The following is a 21,966-nucleotide window of genomic DNA, read 5'->3' as shown; positions in this document are numbered from 1 at the left end:
TGAAATTGTAAATCTCTTTATACCGTAAGAGGATTGAACATGCTGGCTCCGCCTAAATAAATTACTGTGAAGAGGGGGAATATCCCCGGTGCTAAGTCTTGCACCTGCAGTGAGTGTTTCATACAGAACAAAGATTAGTGAGGAAGAAAAGAGAAAGTTGACACAATGGCTTTCTTCTAGGCTCAAGAGGATGCTCTGGGTTTAAGAGAAAAGCAGAAAGTTAAGGCATGAGTGTGTTTTCTCACAAATTGAGTTGCTCGTCTGTAATTTACATAGCAAGTACTGTTAGCATACAAGACCTGGTGCCTCTGTAAAGGGAGGCTAAATGACCCAGACTCCCTGTGGATTTGTTCTTCTTTTCTGCACAAGCAGACAGCGCTACTGCGTTGGGTAGGTTCTCCTTTAAGGGAGAAGAACCACAATTTTTTAATGCTATTATAAACTGTGACTGTGACATGCTTTGGTCGAAATACAACAGGATTAAAGTGCCAAATCCGTTTTATAACCTGTCTCTAGAGTTTGGGGAGAAACACTCGACTACTACTCACCTCATTTTAGGGATAGGTGGCTGTTTACACACAGATTGTGCGCCAAAACCTTTTAAGTGATTCTACAGTATAAAGTGTCAAACTCATTTTCGTTTGAGCCAAATCAAGGTAGATGCTTTTAAAGGGCCGGTTGTGCCAGAATGTATTGGTAAAACCTGTTCACAAACTGTTAAAATATCAATGAATTCCTAAAATTAAATGATAATATTGAACATCTTTTCAGTCCCTCTAGGATTTTGTGGTTCTTTTTGTGATTTCTTGCAATAAAAATCAAAATGTTTGTGGTACTAATTTGGAAATATTTGTGCTTGTTTATGATGGCAAACAGAACAGATGCTTAGAGCAGATAAATGTGTTGATGTTACATAAATCTCTCCAGCTGAACTGAAACAAAACTGGAGTTATTATCTTTGGATCAAAGAGGAACAATCTAGAATCACAGCTTCAGTTATTACAACTTAAAAACCAAAAATCAGGCCTGAAACCTGGGAGTAGTGATGGACTCTGATCTGAACCTTCAGAGCCACATAAGGACAGTTACAAAGTTGGCCTTCTATCACCTGAAGAACATCTCCAGGATTAAAGGACTAATGTCTCAGCAAGATCTAGAAAAACTCATCCATGTGTTTATTTTTAGTCACAATCAATCAGATCCAGAACGCTGCTGCTGGCGTTCTGACTAAAACCAGGAAGTTAGAACACATCACTCAGGTTCTAATGTCCCTATAAAAGCTCTCTGTAGCTCAGAGAAGAGACTTTAAAATACTGCTGTTAGTTTATAAATCACTGAACAGCCTGGCAACACAATACATTAAAGATTGGCTGCTGTTGTCATAGCAACCTCCCAGACCTCTCAGGTCTTCTGGTTCTGGTTCTGCTCTGCATTCCCAGAACCAGAGCCAAACGAGGAGAAGCAGCATTCAGCTTGTATGCACCACAAATCTGGAACAAACTTCCAGAAAACTGAAAAACAGCTGAAACACTGAGTTCCTTTAAATCCAGAATAAAACCCAGCTGTTTGTTTGCTTTGAAACACAATAAAAGAAACATTAATTAACATATTTGATGTGTAACAACGGCAAAATGTAATGCTTCAATTGTTGACTGTGTTTTTATGACTTTGTATTTTTGCGTCTAAACAAGAAACGCTTGGAAATTCAAATAGATTTTTTAATCTGTATTATTTCCATTTGTGATCGGCAAAACAACATGTAGCACATAATTTGATCCTCAAAATATTTTATGGTAATTTTTCATCATCGCCCGGTTGTTAGTTTAAAATTGAACTCATTTTAGTGTCTATTTGATGAGGTTGTTCCATTAAAAGATAAAAGTTGCTCTCTGTCTTCACGACTCATCATTTTCCACTTCTGTCCTTCAGTTTAAAGACTGTTTTTATATTTTATTCTTCCTCCCCCCTGCAGGCGTTTATGGAGGATGTCAAGTCTCGCGGGCCCTTCATCTACTCGGTTTTGGAGTCAGCCCAGGCCTTTCTGGCTCAGCACCCCTTCCAGGAGCCCGAGGAGACCCTGACCGATGGAAAAGGTCTGCTCCCTTCATGCTATATGCCAACTGCTGCGCCAGCCGAAATGTCACATTCATTTTCCCCCTCAGAGTTCGTTTGATTAGGGCCCTCGCAGGTGAAATCCTCCATTAATTGTTATTAGCAGTGATCTGTCCTCTGGCGTCACACCAAGTTTAGGGAAAGGGTCCGGGTCGGGACCAATTACCTCCAGTTTACCAGCTCTACAGCACCATCTGCTCAGATCAATAATGCAGTGTGTTTCATTATTTCTCCACTCCTGCGTCCATTTCTTCTTATTTTTTATTCTTTTTGCCTCGTTACCCATCTGCCCTGTTTTCATTAAACTTTTCCAACTCTTTTCTTTGCCATCACACTTTTCTTCCCAATCATTGTAAAGCTATTTCCTCCACACACTTATTGCTTTCATATGTTGATGCTTTCATTGCTGTATTTACCTTTCTCTGTCTTCTGCAGAGGTGTCTCCACGGCGACGGATTTTGAACGTGAGCCGATCTGTGTGGAAGCAGGCGAACGTGGCGAGTGACCTGTGGGAAAAACTGACCGCTCGCTGCGTGGACCGCCACAGGTCAGACGCTTCGTTCTCTCTCTGCAAACAGATCCTTCTGAGATTAAAGTAATTCAACTTTATTCTGCTTTTCTGCTATATTGCACTCAAAAATGATGAACTATTAAATCCCCCAAGAAATTAAAAGAAAAGAAAAGCATAATTTTGCCTTTTCTCGTTAATCATTTCTCCAACTCATCGCATTTTTAGGGAACTTTCCTCCATTGTCTCTCTGCATCTCAGTTAAAAGAATAAAAACCTCCTAATGTTTCAGATCATTAAACTAATTTTACTGTCAGAAAAAAATTAATTGGAAAAACTTTCCAAACCAACCTGGCTCTACGTAAAAGAGTAATGGCTTCTATGTTAATTAATTGTAATTTTTCAAAGCTGAGTTTAATTTCACTTACCATATCTGGACCCGATTACTGCAGAATTAAGAAATAATTTAAATAGAACCAGCCTGTCATTTTATTATTCCTGTTTTCTGTTTTCCTTTAGCAGTGTTTTTCAACCTTTTCTGAGCCAAGGTACACTGTTTTAATTGAAAAAATCACGAGGCACACCACCAACCAAAAATGTAAACAAAGATGCTCTGTAGCCGCCTATATTATATATAGTCATTCTTATCAAAATGTATTGAATAGGAATCAAATAAACACAAAAATATATTTTTATCACATTTTACATTTCTTGTTTCAAATTGCACGTAACATGTCGACTTCAAAAATACACCTGAACACATGAACACCTGAACAGGGCCACAACAATGTGGTCTTAAATTTAAAGAAGTTGTAGAAAACTTCAGTGTTTTACAAACTAATCCACAAGCATTCTTATAGCTGGAATACATAAAATAATTCTTATTCTGAAAGAAGCAATAATATTTGGGAAAGATTTCACTTCATATTCACTGTTACAATATGAAAATTTGCATGTACAAAATGTCAATATCTGTATATTTTATCCATCTAGTGTGAAACCTGTGCATATTTGGATGAAAACAGCTGATTTCCTGGCAGAAATTGAAGAAAGACAAAGCTCTTCCTCAACAGCTCTCAGTCTCTCTTTGGTTTCAATTTTTATAGTATCCAGGCTTGAGAAGCTCACTTCACACAGACATGTGGGAAATGGACTTTCCAACTACTGCTGAGCTTCACTGTCTTTTCCATCACTGTTGTCACAGTCTTGCTGGATACGATGCTCTCACCACTACCTGTAACCATAGACATCAATACGTAGACGCCTCATGGAGCGCTGAGTCGTATGTAACAGCGTCCGCCATCTTCTATGTGGCAGCAGAGCGATCGGAGCTCCTTAAGTCCTGTTCTGTGTGTTTCAACTGTTTTACGAAACAAACTGGATTCATTGGCATTACCTTTCACAGGTAAGGATGAAAGATCAGAATTACTTTGACTTTGCAGCCAGAAATTTGCTTCTAAACAACCGAGAAATATTTCCTATGTAGTTTAATTGGCCCGAAATAACCGCTGATTGTTAGCGTAGCAGCTAAGGTTTTCAAACTGTTTTCTAATGAGAGAGAAGTGATGAGAAACCGCTGTTAGAGGAGAAGTTAATTAAAAACCAGGGGATTTAGTGAGGAAAGATCAGTCAGGATCAGAGCTGGAGCTGCTGTTCTTCAGTCTGTTTCCAGCTCAGCTTCATCATGTAGGTATTTAGCTATAAAGATGCTACGAGTCAGAGCCCAACATGCTGAAAATGTCTTTTTCTGAATGTGAAGGAAACATATACGTATGTATTTTCTATTAACTTTTGGATAATTTCTCTTTTATCCTTGGCTTCAGCCTGTGAACCAGGACGTCTCAGAAGCCATTGAGTTCTCCCAGTGTGACCAGCAGACTGAAGCCCTGCCTGTGACCAGTGTTCTCAGTATAATAAATGTTTTATTCTTTCACTTTTTGTGTATTTTTAAATATCTCAATCTGAAGTATTAGTGTATTAATACAGCTTATGTAATGAAATAAAAATAATTTACTCTGTTAGAATTATTTTCACTCTTTGCTGTCAATAGCAGAGTTGACATACGGTAATAAATATTTTTCTTTGGGAAAAAAGTAAGAAAAATATGTAGTTTAATGTTTGACAATAACTGATTTATAAATAAAAAGTCATTTATCAATAATGTATAAAAAATAAATTCAAGAAAAAAATTTGTTTCTTGTCTTGAAACGTTAAATGTACATTAAATTATGGAATTATGTAAATATGTTCTTTAATAAAACACTGTAAATATGTGTCTGCTCATCAATGTCATTATTATAATTATCTGAATAATTTCTATCAAATAAAACATTGTGCCCTTTATTCAGAAATGCCCCGAAACAATTAAAATATCACATCAAAAGTTAGAAACTCTGTCTTTAGTCATTTCTGCGATTACCAAATATATTAATGTGTGTGAGAAAATGTGTCAATGACAGGAATTAATTTAAAATACTCTGTAGAACGGCACTTTGTGAAGTTCGGTCCATTTACTTGTATTAGCTTACTGGCACATATTCCACATTCAGTATGGCGGACGCTGTTACGTATTGCAGTAATGGGCCGGCCCGCTCCATGAGGGATCTACGTATTAATGTCTATGCCTGTAACGTTCATGCATCACCAATTCTCTTGTTTTAATGTAAAATGCGCTGTACCTACTGCCATCTAGTGGTAAGAAAATTACATGATTACGCCGCTAGCCACTACTAACCATGGTTTCGTTCACACCGAGCTTAAGTGCAGTGGCTCTATTTCCCTCCTGTAGTGCCAGATTGACAGTCCTCAACTTAAAAGCTGCACCATATGAGTTTGAAAACATTTCTCCGTCGTGCCTGCTTAAAGCATGTGGTTGTTCTAAATGAAAATTAACACGTTCTTCTTTGATTTACTACAATTTTGACTTCTAATGATTCACTTCCTGCTAGAGAGCCCCCTGGTGGTTGAAGGAAAATACACAGAAAAGCCGCACTGGGCTACAATCCGCATGGTTCAAAGTTTAGGAAAAAAGTAGCGGCTTATAGTCTGGAAAATACGGTACCATAGGTGAAATTGGATAATTTCCACCTGACAATCACTCACGGCACACTAGTGTGCCGCGGAACAGTGGTTGAAAAACACTGTCCTATAGAACTGCTCCACATTCTAAGAGCTGATCGTCATCCACTTTAAATACTGCGGATATGTAAACTTACACAGTCTATGAAGATCCCACATGTTCAACTTCTTCATTGCAGATTCAACTGTCTGCTGCTGTCATAAGAACAGCTTTACATGGTGTTTAAAACTGTTTGTTCTTTACTTTAGAGCAGGACCGTCCAAACTTTTTGCCAGGTGGGCCAGAATTGTCCACTCAAAAGTAATAGGGGGCAATAAAAACAAAAACAAAAAAAACTACCTAAAATCAGGCAAATAAGGTAGTTTGGTATCTATTGAAGCTCCAAAACGTGAAAGCGATTTTTACGCGTTACGACCATTGCAGACAGAAAAAAGGAGTAAATTTCCACCTTTCTCGAAAAATTTTCAAAAGAAAGTTTTCAGCGTTGGAAAATCAGAAATTTACAAGGTTTTGTTGTAGAAATTTCTGATATTAATCTAAACATTAGATTTTTTTTTCTAGAAACCATTTGAGATTATTCTCAAAATGTCATTTTTTAAAGTTCTTTTGGCATAAACTTGCTTCTTAGTAATTTTGCGCATGTGCTGTATTAAAAAAGAAATCTAGATTTCAGTTTCTTTTGGACTCGATTGATTAAATTTATTTTCAGTAATAAGAACAGGCTTTGGGTCATTTGTTTCAAAACGCTCGCTATAGTTAGCCAAGTTTAAGAAAGAATAAAAGCTGATTTGGGTTCAGCAAAGTTTGTTTTTCAGTAAAAGTCTCGATGATACACTTGGTTTTACATTTTGTTAAAACTTGGTTGTAAAACACAAATACTTTGTGTTGTATTTTACATTTTCCTTTGTAAGAAAATGATGTTGGTAACAATTATTTCTGGTGTCTGTACGCTGTGAGCATATGAAAGACAAGCTCCTTAATTTTTGCTCAGATTGACCAATAAAACTGAATCTAATATTTGATCCTGTAAAAAGCAACACATCCTACCCTGACTCAAAGAATAAACAAAAACTTTGAGAAGTCTCTGTGATTTACTGCATGTTTGCATGAGGCCAAAACTTTTCTTAGCTCAGATTTTAACTGTAATTTCAACAAATCCTGCAGGCACATGGAGAGGACACTGGAGCGCCTTTTGCAGATCCAGGCAGCCATGGACGAGCTGGCGGGGGCCCTGGAGCAGGCAGAGGGCGTGAGGGACGCCTGGGAGCCTGTTGGCGACCTCTTCATCGACTCGCTGCAGGACCACATTGACGCCACCAAGGTAGACACACACTGCAGAACACACAACGCTCACACTTACGCTGTTACAAATCTGTTTTAAATCTAGTCTAGTGCCTCCAAATAAAGACAAATGAGCTTTTATACACCGCAAATTTTAAAGACGGGAAGTTTTTGTCACCAAGAGCACTGAAACGATGTTTCATGAATATTTCAGATCTGTATCATGCAGTTCTGCTTCAAAATGTTTGTTTGCCTGCGTAAATATGCCTGTCAGAGCAGCTGCGATGTGACAGACGATGACAAGGACGTGCCGCTTCAAAATGACGCTGCGAGGCGGCGCGGGTTACGATCCTTCTCCGCGCAGAGGTTGTTAAACAAATGACAGGTCATTGGTTTAGTCATTATTGAGTGCCGAGTGCCGCTGCCGCCTGTAATTGCGTGGCACTGTTCATTATAACTGAGGACCCTTCACAAAAATCATGTCACTGTTTGGACTCTTGTCACAGCCAGCACATGTTTGGGCCCAGTCTTCAGGGAAGGCTTGTCAGGTTTCCTCTTCTCTAGCTCTCAGTGACACGTGCACATATACATTCACCTACTGAAAGATGCTAAAATAAACCTGTGGCGTCTTCACAGGACTTGTTTTGACTCTTTAAACGCTGCTTTATGGCAGATGCAGAAATAGCTGTAGGTTTGTTGTTGCATCTTTTCATCATTTCTTATGATGGAAACGACAAAACTGAGGATTTTTTTTACATTTCCTTCAGTTTTTGCCTGTCTGAAAAATAAAACTACATAGGGTGTTGAAATTTACATCTTAATGGCATTTTGTCCCAACTTAACAAAAATAAATTTTAATGTGATTCTTGAGATCGTATTGGTGACCAGTACAAAGTAGTGCATAGCTGTGATGTGAAAGGAAATAAAACTACAAGGTTATTAAAATATTTTACAAATAAAAATCTGAAAACTGTGTTGCATTCAATGCTTCTCTTGAATCAGCACTTTGTAAAACTTTTGGATGCATTTTTTGTGTCGATTTCCGCCTGACTTTTTTTTTATATCTGGAGACATTTTTGCATATTTCTCTGTGAAAAAACTCAAACACAGTCAGACTGGACACAGAGCATCTCTAAATATCCTTATTCAACCCTTTCAGCCACAGATCCTCAATAACATTTACATTAAATCATCCATATGATTAATTTTTTCCATAAAAAGTTTTGTCTCCTTTGACTGGAAGACCATTTCCTACATTTGCTGTAGCTTTAAGTTTAAACAAACTATAATCTAGTATTTTTTTTATTCGTTTGACTCTAACATCCAGATTTGACCAATAAATGTCCATAGTGGCCTTTTGTCTGTATTTGTGATTAATGCTCTCCTTACCTGGTTTGTCACTTTAAACTAGGGGTGTAGCGATACAATAATTTCACAATACGATATACGATGTTCTGGTCACGATACGATATGTATCACAATATTTGTTGAGCGATACAATTCGCTACGATTCAGTGCATTTTTACGATTTTCTGAAAGATTTTAGAAGGACAGAGTGATTTTAGTGACATTTTGTGTTCCATAGACTTGAATTTAGTTAACTGAAAACTGATTAAAAGCACCAACTACACAATACCTGACTCTGATTGGACAGTCTAACAGTCTGCAGCTGGACAAAATGAATCAAAGACGCAGTGAGAGAATTAGTTCCTGTCATTTAATTCATGTGGATTTGAAATAAAATTCAAAAGTTTAAACGGTAATCCAGGAGCAGAGTGGGGAGATTATCAGCCTCTGTAGACTCTCAATATGCAAATGATTGCACTTAGGTTTTTTCTTTTGGACACTGTGGCTGCATTTTGGAGTAAAAATGCAGCCACAAATGCAGTCTTTTGGACTATGAGGAAAAAGGCTTTTCTACCTTGTCTCCCGGAGTTAGCTGTGGCTGTAAGCTGCTTTCGTCTAACTGCTAACGTAGTGGCTCCGCCTCACCCCGTAGTGATCGACTCCCTGCAGCTATGCAGCGCCGCTATTCCCCTGCTTGGATCTCTGAGTAGCTGCCTCTCAGACTGCCAGCATCTCATAGTACTCTCAGTCTCTGATACTTTTTGTCTGTTGCTAATAAGAATGATCGATCAGCCATTGTTATCATGGAAATCCTCACTGCGCCGCGGATTCCGGCTGGGAGTTTTTCCTCTTCGTCTTCCTGCTCAAAACACAGCGCCGCTGCGCGCCCACTTCAGATGTTATCAACCCATGTTCATTCTTCAGGTAATTCTTTATGTACAGAACGGAAACCGCTAAGCTAAAACTAATTACAAAGTGAATGCTACCAGTCAAAATTTGTATTAATTTCGCGATTTCAGCTGCTTTTGCAGCTGCTCCGTTCGCGCCGCTACTCCGTTCCGCTTCTCTTTCACAGTTACTTGTGCAACTTTACTTCGTTTCTCAGCAACAAAATACAGCCCATCGTTATTTATTGAAGATTTTACATTTCCAAAAACACAGGAATCTAATGTTTTGTTTCGTTTTGTACGTTTGGAAGCTCATTCCCTCTCACATAATCGGAAAAGCCAGGAAATGGCGGCGCTTTTGACATTTCTCTGACACTCGGAAAAATATTTTAGCATAACTCCGGTTATACTTGGCCTATTAACACAATTTAAAAACTGGTGTGTAGTTTATAATGTGCACTTTAAGCTCGAGTTGAAAGTTAGACTGAGGGAGGCGGAGTCTTGCTGCTACGCCGTAACAAACTAGACGTTAAAAAGGAGCCGTCAGGCTATGGACCCCTATGGTTTAACGGATCGATACTCGCGGATGAAAAATTGATACTTTCCGAGGGCGGAAAATATCGATATATATCACCGAATCGATTTATTTATACAGCCCTACTTTAAACAGCCGTTTGAATTGGTTCCGTTCTCTTAATTTCAGACAATCGACTGAGTGGTGATCCGTGAGATAATCAAAGCTTGAGATATTGCTTGATGATCTAACTCTTCTTTTATCGTCTCCACGGCTTCATTCCTGACTCATCTGCTTTGTTTCTTGGTCTTTATGCTGCTCGTCGCTACACAATCCAACACATTTATGCACTGCTGTGTGTTGGTTCAAATTACCAATAAAAGACACTGAAGTTTGTGTTTGAGGCGTAATAAAATGTGATTCAAATAGTAAAAGTATTTGCAAAGCTCTATCATTTACTTGGAGCCGTTTCAGCCACAGCAGCATTTTCCAGCCTGTGAATCGTCTTCTAAAATATAAATTATGTGAAGTTAAAGTTTTCCTCTTTTCACTTTTGCTTGGTTTTCTTGGCTGACTTCTTTTAGGCTCAAGCCATGCAATCATGTTGAAAATTAAATTGTACCTTGGACTTAGTCATAAAAACAATTCTTAAAACCGTGTATACTGTTTTGTCAGCCGTTATTGGGTTAGTATAGATGTAATAATAGGACTACTCTAAAATGTTCACATTGATCACAGAAGTAATGCCGCAAATCGATGACACAGCAGCAAGTGAAGATAAATTTGTAAATGAATAAAGGAATGAAGCCACCTCTGTGGCTTTTCATCAATTTCTTTTAATCCAGATGATGCCTCCAGCCTCATTTTCTTTCTCAATATTTTCTGTCACTGTAGAGTAAAGGCACTTAGATGTTATTTAGAAAGTAAGACACTCAGTGACTGTTTTACAATGAAGCTCTTTGGGCTCAGAAACGGGTCCATTGGATGTCAAGTTGCAAGTAATACTTGGAGATAGAGGTCAGAATAAGTCATAAATCGATCATAATGTTTAGCAACATGATCATGCCTCATATTGTAATTTAATTATACTAGATTATTCATATATTTGGTTGTTGTTCAACCGGTTTGCTTTCACTCTGCAGAAATGTGACAAGAAGAATTTCCAAAATAATAATAAAAAGTTTTATTCATTCTTGTTCTGCTTCACAAATGTGTGATTTAGTTTTTAAATCACATAAAAGCCAAAAATAAAAATACATAGTTTGTTAGTTTATCTGTGCATTGGAACAAGTATTTATCATTTTCGTTTTGGGCCAAATCAATACCATGAAGGCTCTTAAAGGGCCAGTTGTGCCAGAATATTCACAAACTGTTGAAATATCAATAAATTCTTAAAATAAATAATATTATTGAACATCTTTTCAGTCCCTCCAAGATTTCATGATTCTTTTTGTGATTTTCTTCAGTCTTTGTGGTACAAATTTAGAAACATTTGCACCTATTTATGATGGTAAATGGGACTTTTTATTATTTGCTGTATAGATCATGGACTATAATCTGACATCGGTTAAAGCTGAGGCAGTTGGTTAATACAAGTAGAAAAGTGCTTTTCAATTTTTGAGAAAGATCAACTATAAACTCCCAATTAGTACAAAAAGGTGCAGGGATTTGTTGATTTTACGTGAATTTCCATGATAATTCTCAATAAACTGGAAGGACTGATTTATATAATTTGGCAATAAACTGGTAAAAACTGCATTGATTTGACTGAAAACATAATGTTTAAGCACATTAGGGGTTTAGTCTAGAATCTGGGGGGCACATAAAAAAGCTACGGTGGGCCGGCTTTGGCCCACGGGCCTCGAGTTTGACAAATATGATTTAGCTGAAGATTAAATGTTTTATCACACATAGATTACTAAACTGAGTTTTATCCAGAGTCAGAGAGACCAGGCACTAGAAAATTTTACTGTGGTTACATTAAACCTGTTTATTTTTCTGATCAGGAAAAGCTATCCTGATTTTTGAGATTGTTTCCACATTCTTTCAAACATTTAATCTTTCTGCTGCTACTTAGCAGTATTAATCTTGTGTTTGTTTATTCTATATTTGTGTGATCAGAAAGCAGCATGAACAGTAGTTTTTCAACAACAAGGTGGCTCTAAAATAGCCGTTGGCTGCAGCCTTACACTCTGATCAACTGAAGGAGGTGCTCAGACTCTTTTGACACATCGTAGCTGAAATGTTTCCTATTTGTTAAGGAAATTACTTTCAGGTGCTATTCGTCTGTTATGAATAGCAGCCAAAGTCCTCAAAATATTGAAGAAGAACTTTTTAAAAAGACCTTCACAAAGCCTGAAGAAATATTGATCATGAATCCTTTAAAAGATTACAGGAAACCTTGGCTCTTGGATAAAGTCGGACAGTTTGAAGCAGTAATGAATGTCGCTATATTCTCCTTTTCTCAACTTTCACAGATTACATGTTTGTTTTTGTAGCGACTTTGTCTTCTGCAACAAAACTTTTATTTTAGTGCCAGTAAAGAGCAAAGACTTTAGCAAAAATTAAAATTCAGGTGATGAACCAATTTTTTTTCTTAGTTTAAATCAGCTTTGTTGTTTCAAAATGTTTCCAGACAAATTCATGAGCCGTCGGTTCTGTTGACCTTCATTACTTTTACATGATTTATTCTGTTTCTTTTTGAGATCAGATGGTTTTCTTTCATTGTCTATTCATTTTTAGACATATATCTGCAGTGATTAGAATTCATTTGCTCTGATTTCTAGATGTTACCTTACCATTGCTGTACAAAAGTTTGAGTAATGGAGAAATTTAAAAAAAGATTTTCTTAACACTTTATTTGATTTGGTGTGCATAAGACTGACATGACACTGTCATAAACAGGAAGAAGTCTTCATGAACACTTATGGTTGTCATGAAGGTTCATTCTGTAAATAATGACACTATAATGCAACTTTTAATTCAGCTTTGCGGTAAAAGCTGCATTATGCAATTTTTCTTTAAAAGTGCCACCTTTAATGCGGCTTTGCATTAACAGTGTCATTATTTACAACGTTTAATGTTACTTTCTATTGAAAGTGACACTTTTAATACCTTAAAAGTGACCATTTTAACACTACTGTTGTTTTAAAATGTCACCTGTAATCAAATTTGCTTTAAAAGTGTTGTTATTTACCAAAGACTTCTTCAAGTTTAGGACAGTGTCATATCTTATTCACACCCCTTCACAAATATTATCCAAGTTAAGGTATTTTTTTCTGATATTTAATTTATGAGTAGTATGTCCATTATGCACCATTTTGTGCCTCTTTTTGTTCTCTTTCTGGCTCCTGCAGCTGTTCAAGGAGGAACTCTCGCAGGTGAAGGAGGGCATGAAGCAGGTCAATGAGTTGGCCCACCAGCTGGCAATCTCTGATGTCCATTTGTCGATGGAGAACGCCCGGGTCCTGGAGCATCTCAACAGCAGATGGAAAGTGCTTCAGGTAGAGTCTATTGGCAGGTTTGATGCTGCCAGCAGCACGATTTCCTGCAGGATGTGCAGGTGTAATATCTGGAGCTATAAGGTGCTCATGCACATCAGTAGAAAGTGAAAACCTTTCATGTCAATAAGTTGCATCATTCGCTTCGGTTCCTCTTGCCTCTGTCTGAAGAATGTCTTTCAGAATCTCAGGCTTTCAACTCGTTCTCTAAATTTTAACTCTGTGGGAGGATTTCACAAAGCAGTGCGTTCTTGAAAATCTTTTAATGCTCTTTAAAGAAATTTGCACCAGTTTTTGTATCATGTGATGAGTGACCTCGGTTCAGCTGGTGAAGAACTGATTGAAATAGAACAGAAAAACATTTCCCTCAGTGAGATGATGATTTTTCTAATTAAAAAGTACAGATGATATGAAAGACAGGAGAAGGATTCTTCCTTAGATTTATTCAAAGATAAATAACATTTATTAATAAATAAGAAAAGTTCCTCTGGCTTCTGTTGCAGAGTGCTGGATACATTCTCTGTCAAAATTACCATCTGATTTCAGCAGGCGGTATTTTTCACAGCTTGCAGGACTTAAAAGGTTCTGATCTGAGAATCCAACTCTATTTGCTCTGGCTGTAATGCACAGATAATCACAACAGCAGACTTTCCCCTACATGCATGCATGACTGCTGATCTACAGCTCTGGAAAAAATGAAGAGACTCCTGCACTGAACCCGACTGGTTATTCCACCAAATACTGATTTCTGAACTCTTCCTGAGTTAAAGCATTAGTATTGTTGTTTCTAAATGAATATGAATTTGGTTTCTGTGCATTATTTGAGATTTGAAAGCGCTGCATCTTTTCTTATTTTGACCATTTCTCATATTTTTGCTTGGAATTTTGGATACATGTTGTCAGTAGTTCATATAATAAAAGAACAATGTTAATTTTACTCAAATATTTATCTATAAAGATAAAATCTGAGAAACTGATCATTTTAAATGGTCTCTTAATTTTTTCCAGAGCTGTTTATGCGGGAAAGCAATGAATCCAGAGACTCTGTTTGCTTGGCATATTTTATTTTTACTGTTGTCTGTGGTTTCAGAAATATAAGCGCATCCAAATTTAAGTTTGCAGATATTTAGCACCTGTTAATGCCTCTGATAATTGCTCCATGAATCTCTTGGAGTAGATTTTCCATCCTTTGAACTTCCTGACTAAACATTTAGCATATCAGCAGAAGAACTGCCTTTACAAGTTGTTTATTTAAAATGTGTTTTTTCTAGAACAAAGTTCAACTTTTCAACCAAGTGAGAAACATCATCTGTATTATGAACACAGAGGCAGGGACAGACTTTGAAACACAAACTGTGTAAATGTTATTACTCTTAATTTCAAATTCATTCATTAATTCTGTTGTAAAATGTTTCACTTTCTAACACTTCTGCTAATTACATGTTTTCTACCAGCTAAGTTTTTTTTCAGCCGAATAATGTGAACATCAAATGAAAAAGAGACAAGAAATCTTTCTTTTAATGTAATATTACTGTCTGCTTTTATCATCAGGTTTACCCTCTTGAACTGCAAAGCATGTCATAACTTTGACTAATTTTTTGCTCTTTGCACATATCTTTAATACTTTATGTCGCTGAGTGCTTCTTCTTTGGGGATCATCAGTCGAGCTACGCGATGGTAATATTAACGGCCTGTTAAAAGCAAGCATGGACTCTCTTTTAAGACCTGCTTTGATAAAGATGAATTGAACTTTAGGAATTTCCATATAAAAATCTTCCATTAGAGATTTAATTGGATTTCCAAGGTGAGATTTTGGTTCGTTTTGCTTGGTCTGCACAGTTTTAGTTTTCAAAGTCACACAGTTTTGTAGCATCGCTCCTGAGAACGTAGATCTATTTATGACAGCAGATCATAAAATGCAAACTTTTTTTTTTTTAAACGACAAAGCTGCAGCAGGGTGATGCATGTCATAAAGCAGAAATAATCTAAAAGTGACGCTCCAGAATACCTAGAAGGAGCGGCAAAAACAGATGTTTGCAGTAGAAATGTTTGCTTGAACATGCACTCACATATTGAGGGCAATACTTCATTGAATCTGAGGCACTCACCTTTAAAGCCTTTGAAACATTGAAGTGAACTTCCCCTCCCCTCCCTGCTTCGCTGATTGGATGGATGCACCAGCAGGGAAAGCTGCAGCGTTTTTCAAGCATTAGCTGCATCCTCCGTCAGCAGACTGTCTCTGCTCCTACAAACACAATAAAACCCTCTCAGCTTTCACCTGCTGTTAAAACATCCTGCTCACATTAGATAACCTTCATGACATCATTCTTCACAGCCTGAAATGTCAGCCGGCGCTTTTTTTACTCTCGCTGCCTCTCTTTTCAGATAATAATCATTTAGAACCACTTGGAAAGTTTGTAGAAACTAATATCCCACTTTGAAAGCAAAAGACCGTTTGGATGCAAAGAGTTTTTGTAGCTCAGAATTTGCCCATGTTTGATTTGCAACCCTTACAAATAAATCGACGTTCTAATATTTTCTTGGTCCACATGTTGAACAGAAACTCCAGAACAGATTTAGCTGTAAGTTTCTCTGTCCATTTTGGTTCTGATTCAAACATCTTCGCAGCTGAATGATTAACATTTTGCAGACATTCAGGGTCTTTAGAGACTGCTTCGAAGAGGTCTTCATCACCCTTCAGCATTTCTTTGAAAAGTCCTTTGAGTCTGACATTTGTAGAGCTACAAAAATAGAACATATTGAAAGTCTAATCCATTCATTTTCCTTTTCCCTTTAAAGGGAAAATGATCTACAGGTTATCCCCTTTCTTTTGTTCTCAGTGAGGTGATCTGTGTGCCTCAAGATAAAACCCTTTATTTATAGCTTTTGCTTTTATTATTATGGTGTAAAAAATGCTGTTTTGGATCTATATTTCCCAGCAGATATGTATTTTTTCCCCTAAAACTTTCCATCTTTTTCCATCTGTTCTAATATACAAACAGAAACTTTTCATTAGAAGGAAAGAAAGAAAAACTACATCTAAACTATTTGGACTATTTTCACGGGGTAATAAAGTCATCTGACAGTTTCGATTGTCTTTTTATGTTGGTAATCTGGTAAATAAAGGTAAGTTTCATGTGCAGCTCCATCTCAACCTTACACAAACAGCAGTGAATAAATCAATTTTCAATCAATTTTCTGCACCAAGCAGTCCAGAACATATAAACATGTTTCCACTGAGGCTCTTTAAATGTGTTTATATTTGGGGACTGTATACAGAATAGACCAGGGTGTTTTTGCTTACTGCGATGAAAACCAAAAGAAACATTTTCCCATGTCCCCTGTGGGGCTCCATAAAATTGTAATTTAAGGTGTTTCCCCCCCAAAAAAGTGATATCTGTGTTTCTCTGGACCTACTGTTATAAAAACACCTTGGAAATAAACATAGAAATAAATAAACGGCTTGTTAAAATGATTAGGATTACCCAGAAATAAAAAAACAAGAACTTTCCCAACGTATTTGGTTTTACTGTGCAGCATGAATCCTGCTGCAAGTAGCCGTCAGGAAATTGGTGCGCTGCAGCCATAAAGGGACCGAGACGACCAGTGAAGATACTCGGGTATGCTGTGACATTTATTGATGCTCTGCTGGTTCCAACGGGTCCAATAAAAAATTCCCAGCCCCATCACACCACTACCAGCAGCAGCAGCAAACTCAACCCCTGATGCAATCCAGTATGACGGCTCACCTTTGACCTTAGCAAGGCAGTTTCATCCAGCTAATTGCCTTCTGTTTTTTCTGTTTTTCTAACCCTAAGCATAAGAGATGGTCCAGGGTGAAAATCTCTGTGGATTAAAAGTTTCTGAAATAGTCAGACGGATCGTCCGGCACAAACTGAGTCACCAAATAAAGTCGTTCAGTTTGAACTTCAGCCAGTCATCTTCAGCACGGCTACATGCTGCCATTTCATTGGCTGACTCATATTTATGTTAAAAGTTGATTCAGTTTAATAATTAGCATTTTTGTTCCAGTTTGACTAAAACAGTAGTCCTTTCTAGGTACATTTTTTCTGTTCATCATTTGGTAATAATCGGACCTATTTCCAGATGTGGGTAGAGCACCAAAAATACTCTAAAGTGCTCAAGTAAAAGTAGTGATACTTCAACATGTTTTTACTCAAGTAAGAGTAAAAAGTAGCCATCCAAGAAATTACTCAAGTAAAAATGTACTTGCTTAAAAGTCCACTCAAGTGCTGAGTAACTGATCAAACTATCATCTTGTATATTGTGAAGTAATTATTTGGTTTAAATTGCAACATTAAGTTAAAACTCAATTTAAGAATAATGAACTTTAAAAACGATGTTTAGACAATTTAAATCGACTTCATGAATTTTAATTCCTGAGTTAAAACCAGAAGAATTTTCTTGTTGACTTAAATTGCTTTTTTTTTAAGTTAAACCACCTACAAATGATTTACAGTGCAGTTGAATCTTAAAGATACCAAAGATAACATAATTAAAACAGAAGCAAATATGACATATTAACCACAAATTGTTCTTTAAAACACAGGGTTCAGCTGATATTTATCTCAAAAAGATTTTCTTTCCTCTGCTTTTCCACTTGATTCATTTTCTATGTTCTATGTTCAAACTACTTCATTTAATCCAAAATCAACAAAGGAAAGCTTTAAAATGACTTGAAGTGGAAGAAATTTGATAGTATTGTACATTGTATTTCCAGAGGCAGCAGAATGAAGTCACCTTTCTCTTTGGTATTAGTTCTATTCTAATTGAAATATTAAATGCTTAACTGCTGTTCCAGATAGATCACTGTTTATTTTGGTTTGTCTGGCACCAGTGGAAGTCCTTGTCCAAATTAGTTTTGCTAATATTTGTCGTTCACGGATAATTTAGTCATTTGTCTTCCTTATGTCTGGCTAAATTGCCTGTAGAGCAAATAGATTGTAGAACACAGCAAAGTTGGCAGTAACATCTCCCAAGCGCAGCGACGGTGCTCTCTGTTCGTCTAAAACAATTTAAATCAAGCTCTAGATTGTATTTTTGAATTTCCTGGTCTGGTAGATGTTCACTGAAATCAGGTTCTTAGTTTTTAAGGGCATTGTCTATTTAATCTTTATCTTTTTCTCCTTCTATCTTTTTGTCTGCCTACTCACTTCACAGTGAGTGGATTTACCTCCCATTGTTTGAGGAGGCTGACATGGATTCATGTGCCAAATCCAATACTTTTCACATAAACTGGGATTAGACAGGCTAAATCTCATTTGGTGGGAAACCTACCAAATATTAAAGTTTTTTCAAGCTTAATTCTGTCAGCTCGGTCTCCATGGCTATTGACGCAACATTTAACGCTTTCTCTCTGCAGCTGTCAGCCACACGACTCTGCAGCCTGCTGTACTTTTCACATAACAGATAATTTTCTAATCTCTGTCTTCATTTTCTACCTGCTGCTTTCAGGAGCTGGAGAAAAAAAAATCCAAAACAAATAAAACCCCAGCTAATTTTACATTCAGCAGTTGGCTAATAGAGAAGAAGCGAGTAGCCTGTTTGTTTTCCAGTTGTGGAGGCTTGTGATCGGGAGTGCGGAGCAGCAGGAGTGTCTTTGATTTAACTTTGTGTGTGTCTTTGTGTGTGTCCTCAGGGCTCCATTGAGGAGCGGCTGAAGCAGCTCCAGGATGCACACAGAGACTTTGGCCCTGGATCGCAGCACTTCCTCTCCAGTAAGGGTCCTCCTCTGCTATTTGAAGTTGGTGCCTTGTGTTGCAACAATCTGTGGCGTGCTGTGCCAAGGCACCACCTCAAAGAAAGTGGATGCATGTGTGTGTGTGTGTGTGTGTGTGAAGAGGGAGGGTGTAATACAATTAGAAGCTGCTGATTGTGTGTGTGTGTGTGTGTGCATTTGGGTTAGAGGTGGAGCTGGAGAGCTTTGTTCCTCTGGCGCACGTGGGCCTAATTTGATCAGAGATCCACATTTATAAATTCTGTCTCTTCTTCTACCTGCTGTTCTGCAGAGGATGAGGAGAAGCAGCAGGTTGTCTACAAGTGGGATCTGATTTAAATTCAAAATGAAATGTAAAAGCTCGGTTTTGTGTGAGTGTGTTGCTTCTGGTTCTCAAGTTAAGACCCATAAAATTAAACATAAAATGGTGCAAATTGAAATAAAAAATGGAAACATGGCAATTAAAAAAAAAAACAAAGAAGAAAAAACTAAAATTTTTGGGGGAAAGTTTTTCAGACACATTGAAACACTTTTTCGCATCATACGAGTCACGTGATCAACAGCCGGATGTTTCTACTGGTCAAAACGACAAAGAAGACGACAGGAAGTGGTAGGAGGAGGATGATGGGTTGATTTTTTTTTTTTTTTTTTTTTAGACATTGTGCAGCTGGATCCACCAGAGCTTTCACAGCATCACACAGTTCATTCAAACCTGTTGAATCCAGAGCTCTTCTGTGAAATCAGCCTCTAAAATCCTCTAAAACGTGTGAAGAGGCTGTCGCTCCAATGCCTGGATAAGACGCAGACGTCTCCTCTGACGGCTGACAGTAACAGAGTGCCATGGCTGCTGAATATATATACATTTATAATATATTATTTAACTCTTTACATCCATTGCTGTCAGCATTTTTAATGCCTTATCACGTAAACAAGCTTATTCATGTATGATTTTCATTTAATTTCTTATTTAATGGAAACTTCTGTGCTGTGAAATTGTATTTTTTCAACTTCAGTAGAATATAGACGAAGATTTGTGCATATTTGTAATGGAAATGCAGCCAGTAGTATGTTAGAAGTAACAAAGGCGTGTAAACCAGCTTGTACTAACATTACTTTAGTCTTTAAAAAGAAGACAGAAGGTGCAATGCATCAAAATGCACCAACATAACCCACCACTCAATTCTGCCTGATGAGTGGGGGAGCAACAACATGGCAGCATGTGAACGAGGCGAAGAAGTTATTCAGAAGGTTAAAAAGGTTTCCAATAAACAGGACATTAGCGATGAAGGATGCTGATGCGGCGCCGTCCCGGTAGATTCACAAATCATCTCTTTATGTCTCTAACTGACAGAAAGGTCAGATTTGACTTCTGTCGTTGGCTTGGACAATGGTTTGGTTTCAAGCAGTCCTCCACAGCTACTGTTCTGCAACTCTGAGATGAACCCCTCCTCCAGAACGCATAAATCAGCTGAATGGGTTGTTAGCAGGCCTCTGCAGGGCTGAGTGGCTGCTGATGAGGGAATCCAGCTCTTTGATTCAGGTGAGTCGGAGCAGGGAGCATCTGAAAGTTACAGGAGTGAAACGCTCAAGGACTGGAGTGATCTCTGAGGTAAAGCCCTCATTTCTGAAATGGTTCAACATTTTACCGATCGAATCAGTAAACTATTGGTACCAGTAGATTAAATCTGTATTGATTCAGTCATCTATGATCTCTCTCTGTTCTTGTGTCTGCAATTAGTTAATCAATCAGATGATAAATTGAAACGAGCTTGATAATTCTCTGATAAACACATTTTCACTTGTCTCATTTATAAAGAGATTTGTTTTCTTTAAATCATTCTGTAAAGTTGGTTACTCTGTCAAGGTGAGGTCAGTGTTGAAAACTTGACTGTGAAAAGAAAAACTTCTGCACCTTTAATGTATAGAAGCACTGAACGCCTCTGGTTTGCATAAGATTACAACAATACAAGGAGTTTATATCCCATTAACTTCTTACAACCTTCAGTCTGTTTTATTTATGTGAAAGGCCAAAACGACGTCTTTCACATAAATACACCATGAAAGACATCATGTCTTCCACAAGTGTTTGGAAAATAATACAGGTTCTTATAAATCAGAACAAAAAGCATTTATGTTCTGTAAAAGAACCGCTCACTGGATTTACAGCTGCAAGTCTTTAGGAGAGAATAAAATGTCTGTCATCAGATTAGATGCAGAGTCTCTCAGTAGTGTCCAGGTTTTGCTGTAAAGTCTGAGCTGGATTTAACTAGGCCACACTAACATACCATATTTTCCAGACTAAAATTAAAAGGCGCACTTAAAAAGCCTTTAATTTTATTAAAGTAATCCAGAGCACCTTATATATTGTTCTGGAGTGAAACAGCCCCACTATTGAATTAGTGCAGATTATTTCTGGTGGTGCTGACTGGCCTCGAAGCGATTTTGTGTCAAAGTGTTTTAGTTGCATTACGGCTGCCGCAGTCAGCAGAGTGACACGTTCTGTGCTTTGACTGACTGTTTTGTTTTGCTTAATCCTCCTTATAGTCCGGTGAGTTTTATGTATGAATTTTATGTTTGTATAGTTATTGCGCTGCAGATTTTTTGTTGTTTTGTTTGTTTGTTGTTATTGTTTATTAGACTGTCTTCTGCAGCCTATAGCAGGTTTTCTGTTAGGCTAACAGAAAACCTGGTCACAGAAAACCTGGTCACAGTGGAGACAAGTTCAAGTTTTCACACAGTTTGTGGAAAACTGCAAGCAAGATTATGACTTTATTCAACAGCAGTTTTCTTGTTACAAAACTTTCATAAAGGTCAGAGTTATGAACTATATAACTAATAGTTATCCTGTTGAAAGATAATCGCACTACGAAGTCTTAGGGCCAGACTGAGAAAATAAAAACGATGTAGCCACAAGAATAAAGTTACAATATTATGAGAATAAAGTAAAAGTCAAACTCTATTTGTTCAATTCATTATATTTACTAGACATACAAGGAATCAA

The 21,966-nt window shown here is 37.4% G+C and overlaps 1 protein-coding gene across 1 annotated transcript in view; it reads left to right on the top strand.

The window, feature by feature from the left end:
* drp2 (dystrophin related protein 2) overlaps nt 1-21,966 on the top strand; it is an 82,682-nt gene that overhangs the window by 10,441 nt on the left and 50,275 nt on the right. The window contains exons 3-7 of the mRNA XM_088009692.1: nt 1,973-2,093; nt 2,548-2,659; nt 6,864-7,020; nt 13,085-13,231; nt 18,888-18,966. Coding sequence (XP_087865818.1) covers nt 1,973-2,093; nt 2,548-2,659; nt 6,864-7,020; nt 13,085-13,231; nt 18,888-18,966 — 616 coding nt within the window. The remainder of the gene's footprint in view (nt 1-1,972; nt 2,094-2,547; nt 2,660-6,863; nt 7,021-13,084; nt 13,232-18,887; nt 18,967-21,966) is intronic.

This window comes from Poecilia mexicana, unplaced genomic scaffold, assembly GCF_051168715.1.
Source record: "Poecilia mexicana isolate PSO_F unplaced genomic scaffold, ASM5116871v1 scaffold_10, whole genome shotgun sequence".
Classification (NCBI taxonomy): Eukaryota; Metazoa; Chordata; class Actinopteri; order Cyprinodontiformes; family Poeciliidae; genus Poecilia; species Poecilia mexicana.
This window is presented reverse-complemented; position numbering and strand designations above follow the sequence as displayed.